The sequence below is a fragment of the Lytechinus pictus genome, chromosome 2 (genome assembly GCF_037042905.1).
Source record: "Lytechinus pictus isolate F3 Inbred chromosome 2, Lp3.0, whole genome shotgun sequence".
NCBI classification, from domain to species: domain Eukaryota; kingdom Metazoa; phylum Echinodermata; class Echinoidea; order Temnopleuroida; family Toxopneustidae; genus Lytechinus; species Lytechinus pictus.
The window spans coordinates 30,607,362-30,614,302 of record NC_087246.1 but is presented as its reverse complement, the minus strand read 5'-3'; the positions used below and the strand labels follow the sequence as shown (position 1 = coordinate 30,614,302).

Sequence of the window (6,941 nt, the reverse complement as noted above, 5' to 3'; positions counted from 1 at the left end):
TTTGGTAAATGTTGACACCCATACCTACTCAAATCAGTCAAAAAACCATTTCCAATAATTTTATTCCAGATTGGCTCTTTTGGGGTCTAATTTAGGGATACTATTAGGGAAAACAAGGTTTTCAAGTTTGGGGTTCACTAAAGCAAAAAAAAATATGTCCACTCTGTGCATTTACAGGGAAACTTCCAAGAAGTCCGAAAAAATGGTGTTAAAGATACTTTTGTACATTTTCTTAAATTTCACTTTAGAACTAAAAATTTCGACAGTGTGAAGAATAATTATTCTTTCAGATTAAATAGTTTAACAATTTTTCTCTTTTTGAAGACCAAGTTCACATTATGGTTAAGCCATGCAGCGCACACTATGCGATCAGATGCGACGCGATTAAAAAAAAAATCACATTTTGCATTAGATGTGAAAGTTTCAGGAGGTAAAATGATTTCATTTGAAGTTCGGCATAATATTAGGAATAACACAATCTTATTTTTGCTTTGCGGCAAGCCCTGTTGTCGGAGTAAGGTCCAAATCGGCTTCAAGTCGTAGCCGACGATGACGTCATTACGATTTGGATTTGAATTTGATTTTATTACTACAGGGGGGCTCGAACTACACTGATTTCTTTTTTATTTCCGTAGTCCTACCACTATTCTGAACTCTGATCGCTATGTTATTACAATTTCTTTGAAATTCGGACCGCAACAAATCGCATAGCCTGCGCCGGGCTTTATTTAAAGAGAACCTTCCCTGACGACTTTTTTTTTTTTTTTTTTTTTTTTTTTTTTGGGGGGGGGGGGAAGGGGTGCCTGGTCACATTTAATATGTCCTTACTCCTTGATGTATTTTCAACAAGAGCTGATACAAGTTGTCCTCTTAAAATGTTGGCTAGTGTTGTTGGTAACACATAATTTTTTTATATAGTTTTGTAAAAGAATGTTTATATGGAAATCATATTGGAGGCAGTTATGATTATGTTCTACCATTGATGGCCAAATTTTGTGTAACGAAGATCTGAAAGCTATGGAATAAAGCCAAGTTCTCTAAGAATGTAATCCCCGATGGCTCGGACCCCAGCATACATCTCTTCCCCTACTGGTTGAATCTGGTCCTCGGGCAGCAGGAAACCATACGTTCCCTTGTCACGAAGTTCCACAGTATAGGAGTACTTGGCACCAAGACCACCCCTAAACTTGCTGGTCTCATCGTAAGGGACGTATCCCCAATCTTTGCTGGATCCTGCGGCCTCGTCTGAAAGAGGAAAAATTATACATTTCATTACCCTCGTGATGATAACACCATTACTGTCTTGATAATAACATCATTACAGTCTTGATGATAACACAATTACTGTCTTGATGATAACATCATTACAGTCTTGATGATAAGATCATTACAGTCTTGATGATAACATCATTACAGTCTTGATGATACCATCATTACTGTCTTGATGATAACACAATTACTGTCTTGATGATAACATCATTACAGTCTTGATGATAACATCATTACTCTCTTAATGATAACATCATTACTGTCTTGATGATAGCATCATTACTGTCTTGATGATAACCTCATTACTGTCTTGATGATAACATCATTACTTTCTTGATGATAACATCACTACTGTCTTGATGATAACATTATTACTGTCTTGATGATAACACAATTACTGTCTTGATGATAACATCAATACTGTCTTGACGATAACATCATTACTGTCTTGATGATAAAATCATTACAGTCTTGATGTTAAAGTTAATTACAGTCTTGATGATAAAATCATTACAGTCTTGATGATAAGATCATTACAGTCTTGATGATAACATCATTACAGTCTTGATGATACCATCATTACTGTCTTGATGATAACATCATTACTGTCTTGATGATAACATCATTACAGTCTTGATGATACCATCATTACTGTCTTGATGATAACACAATTACTGTCTTAATGATGACACAATTACTGTCTTGATGATAACATCATTAATGTCTTGATGATAACATCATTACTGTCTTGATGATAACATCATTACTGTCTTGATGATAAAATCATTAGTCTTGATGATAACATCATTACAGTCTTGATGATAACTTCATTACAGTCCTGATGATAACATCATTACCCTCTTAATGATAACATCATTACTGTCTTAATGATAACATCATTACAGTCTTGATGATAACATCATTACAGTCTTGATGATAACATCATTACAGTCTTGATGATAACATCATTACAGTCTTGATAATAACATCATTACCCTCTTGATGATAACATCATTACTGTCTTAATGATAACATCATTACAGTCTTGATGATAACATCATTACAGTCTTAACTTCATTACAGTCTTGATGATAACATCATTACAGTCTTGATGATAACATCATTACTTCTTTATGATAACATCATTACAGTCTTGATGATAACATCATTACAGTCTTGATGATAACATCATTACAGTCTTGATGATAACATCATTACAGTCTTGATAATAACATCATTACCCTCTTGATGATAACATCATTACTGTCTTAATGATAACATCATTACAGTCTTGATGATAACATCATTACAGTCTTAACTTCATTACAGTCTTGATGATAACATCATTACAGTCTTGATGATAACATCATTACTTCTTTATGATAACATCATTACAGTCTTGATGATAACATCATTACAGTCTTGATGATAACATCATTAAAGTCTTGATGGTATACCATCATTACTGTCTTGATGATAACATCATTACTGTCTTGATGGTAACATCATTACAGTCTTGATGATAACATCATTACAGTCTTGATGATAACACCATTACTCTCTTGATGATAACATCATACTGTCTTGATGATAACATCATTACTGTCTTGATGATAACATCATTACTGTCGTGATAATAACACAATTACTGTCTTGATGATAACATCATTACTGTCTTGATGATAACACAATTACTGTCTTGATGATAACATCATTACTGTCTTGATGATAACACTATTACTGTCTTGATGATAACATCATTACAGTCTTGATGATACCATCATTACTGTCTTGATAACACTATTACTGTCTTGATGATAACATCATTACTATCTTGATGATAACATCATTACTGTCTTAATGATAACCTCATTACTCTCTTGATGATAACATTATTAAATTATACCATTATTATTATTATTATTATTATCATTATTATTATTATAATTATTATTATTATTATGAAAATCTGGGAGGAGGTTGTCAAAAATTGGTGAATCGGAACAACAATTTCGTCCTACATTTCGGGGCTGACGAATAATTGCAAATTTCGATGCACCAATTCTCGACAAAGACTTCATTGTCATGGAGGGCATTTGACAATACATTATCTGTGTTCCAGAAAGTGTTGTGAAAACTCCAGAGTAAAGACCAATTATGATACATCTGATAATGATTCTGCAATAGCTCGTCTATACCCCCTTTGGTCTCATCCCATATGGTCCAATCCTTGTTCATCAACAACCATTTGGTCTAGTTACAAGTTGGTCTAATCTGCATTTAGTCCATTTACTATTTTTTTTCTTCCAATGTTCAGTTAGGCTATAGCCCTATATCGTCAGGCTCTCAGTTCTGTATATTCATGTCTGTCATCAACACTTGCAGTCATTGTCTTGAGAATATACCAGCTTTGGTATAATGAGCCCCCAAAATAGGGAGCACTAGGGCTTTTATGAGGCAAAAGATCTGAAATGTCGAGGGCGGGGGGAAAGTTGCCTTTTTTTAATGAAACCATACAACAATTATTCTAATGTAATATTAAGGATAAAAAAGAATGAAAAGAACATAACATTTTAAATTTATAAACGGAACATGCTTCGAGGTTCACGTAGCTCATCATCAGCCTGAAACATTTTTCGAGGTGTGAACATATTCTGTTTGTTAAAATGTTATGTTCCTTTCATTATTTTTGGCTTCCATATCGTTCTTGTGGAAATATTAGGGATACAACATCGCTTTTCACACCTTGTCCTTTTTTGGGGGGGGGGGGGTTGTCGTGGAAATGTTTCAACACCAGTGCCCCCCAAGCCCCGCCGCAACTATATATATACATACGTACGCCAGTACCACCAGCCTGTGATATCGACATCTGTGCAGCTGAGACCTTGCTTGGCTCCAGTCGTTGTATTTGAACTTGACATATATCACCGTTCATCGAATAACTTCTCACACCTAGCATATTCTACCAATATTTCCAACAATTAAATGACCGTAATAATCATGCCACAACAAAAGAAACATCGATCTTATGAATTAAAAATTCCATCGTACTTACTCAGAAGTTCAATTGATGAGCCACTCTGAAAGACTGTACCGTGCACGGCTGCTATGGCATCACTCGCAGCCTTACCCATTGCCATCTACAGAAAGGAACCAGTACAGGATTAGAAAAAATAAAATTGTTGAAATTTGCCAAAACATTCTAGGAACTGACGTAAAGTTGAAGGAATATCCGAAGAATCGAATCGGAACCAATTCCGTCGAATTCAGTTGCCTGGTCGAATCTACCTTCGGAATTTGAAGCTGATTTTGGCAGTCATCTATTTTTGTTTTTATAAAAGGTAGTATTTTTCTCTTCAGTATTTTTCGTTATATATTTCCTAAATTTAAAGTTACATGTTAGGGGATGGTAAAAATTTTCCATCGAGTTGTGAGATAAGGGCTGTTATTCCTGTCATGATTTTTTGTTCAATGATAAAGGACATCTTGATCATCAGAAATTTTCATTTCAACATTTTCTATATGAAGGCTTTTTTTAGTGATCGCAATTATCATATTCTTAAATTAATCAAATATAATTGTCCACGGAAGTAATTCAAGTGTGTAAAAAGAAATCAAGGAAATGATCCAGAATTCGTGAAAGGGGCAAATGAAAATGTCCTCACCATGGCGTCGTAGTCGGGAGGGTTTGGGGCGTAGGCAGAGTAGGACCACGGGGAGAGGAAGTATTGTCCGTAGCTGTGCCAATCGAGGAAGATGAGAAAGTTCTGGTTATTAGCTTTCAGGTTGCGAAGATATTCGACAACGCCATCGACTTCGGTTTCGGAGAGAGCCGATTTGCCGTGATATATGTTAGAACACGGGAATGGACTGGTGCCGTTTCCTAGGATAGTGATCATTTTTAGGTAGATAGAAATACAAACAAGGACACCATTTCACTAGATGACCATTAGGGGTCACACCTATTTATTTTGACGAGGGAGTGGGTGGGTGGGCGGGTAAGATGACCCCCAAACGTGAAGTATTCTTTTTTCTATTGAATAATAAGGATGTGATAGAATTAAACGACCCAAATACCTCTTGTATACTTTTTTAATCTTCTTTCTTTCCTTCTATTCCTCTTTGTTTCCCTTTCCCCTCACTTTTCTATTTCTATTTTACTTAAAATTACAAGAATGAGATAACCCCTGCCCCCCTCTCTACGTGGCGCCGCAATTGGGCTTCTCGATCAATCCAAGCCTATGAATTCATTAACACTGTCATTGAAATAATGCTTTGCCAATGATATCAACTTTTGAGAAACGGTTCCTGTTCTCTGTTATGTTGGCATTGCTCACAGGTATATCAGTATGTAATGTCTTTTTAGCCTCTATAGACAAGTTGTCTATGAGGCGCCGAATGTACCAATATTATATAGAACAATTATTTGTTATATAATCATTATTTATTAAATAATAACTATTATTTATATATAATTTACATTTTATTTGTAAATAACTACTATTATATAAAATATCATTTCTAATTATTTATATATAATTCCAAGTAATACTTCATTATTTGTAAATAATAATAGTTCGACATTCCATTATTTATAAATAATGATTATTTGTTTTTCATTATTTATAAATAATGATTATTTGTTTTTCATTATTTATAAATAATGATTATTTGTTTTTCATTATTTATAAATAATGATTATTTGTTTTTCATTATTTATAAATAATGATTATTTGTTTTTCATTATTTATAAATAATGATTATTTGTTTTTCATTATTTATAAATAATGAGTATTTGTTTTTCATTATTTATAAATAATGATTATTTGTTTTTCATTATTTATAAATAATGATTATTTGTTTTTCATTATTTACAAATAATGATTATTTGTTTTTCATTATTTATAAATAATGATTATTTGTTTTTCATTATTTATAAATAATGATTATTTGTTTTTCATTATTTACAAATAATGATTTTTTTTTTTTTCATTATTTATAAATAATGATTATTTGTTTTTCATTATTTATAAATAATTTGTTGAGTTTTCCATTATTTATAAATAATGATTATTTGTTAAATAATGAAAACGTCTACTTCATTATTTATAAATAATTTTTTCGAGTGCACCATTATTCTCATTATTTATAAATAATCATTATTTAATGTTCGAGTTTTCCATTATTTATAAATAAAGATTATTTGTTAAATAATGAAATATCTACTTCATTATTTATAAATAATAATTTTGTTTCAATATCCCATTATTTATAAACAATTTTTACAGTTTGCCATTATATACAAATAATCATTATTTATTAAATAATGCCATTATTTATTAAATAATGGAAAACTCGCTATAACATGCAAATGTGGGACCGCCCATGATATGAATATTCATGATGTGATTTCCTTTTTCGTGATTTTTCTTCACAAATTTTTGTCCATTTCCTCTTCATAATGACATTTCTTGAAGCAATTTTCTAGGGATATGGTCTGATTGTAATATTCTTCATTTTCTATATAACTTCGTCTTCGTAGAAATATCAAAAAGTGTAATTTTATACGATTTTTCCTACAGTTCACAATCCCCATAGGCGCGCGTGTATCGTAGGGACAACCGGTGAATCGACGGAGTGCTCTTCATCGAAATACTACGTTGGTTGGTCCC

At 32.4% G+C, this 6,941-nt stretch overlaps 1 protein-coding gene across 1 annotated transcript; it reads right to left on the bottom strand.

Annotated features, from left to right (window-relative positions):
* Positions 1-791: 791 nt before the first annotated feature.
* Positions 792-5,203, bottom strand: LOC135158062 (carboxypeptidase B-like). The gene is made up of 3 exons (XM_064115347.1): positions 4,935-5,203; positions 4,325-4,409; positions 792-1,245 (listed from the first exon to the last, which is right to left on the bottom strand). Exons 1-3 carry the CDS (start codon positions 5,166-5,168, stop codon positions 1,016-1,018), a joined length of 549 nt encoding a protein of 182 aa, XP_063971417.1. The 5' UTR covers positions 5,169-5,203; the 3' UTR covers positions 792-1,015.
* Positions 5,204-6,941: the final 1,738 nt, after the last annotated feature.

Bases quoted from the DNA above. Each gene is read 5' to 3' on its own strand.
- LOC135158062 (XM_064115347.1), bottom strand. From the start codon at position 5,168: ATGATCACTATCCTAGGAAACGGCACCAGTCCATTCCCGTGTTCTAAC. The intron at 4,410-4,934 runs GTGAGGACATTT...TCCTTTCTGTAG, and splicing joins CTCCCGACTACGACGCCATG to ATGGCAATGGGTAAGGCTGC. The intron at 1,246-4,324 runs GTAAGTACGATG...TTCCTCTTTCAG, and splicing joins CTCATCAATTGAACTTCTGA to ACGAGGCCGCAGGATCCAGC.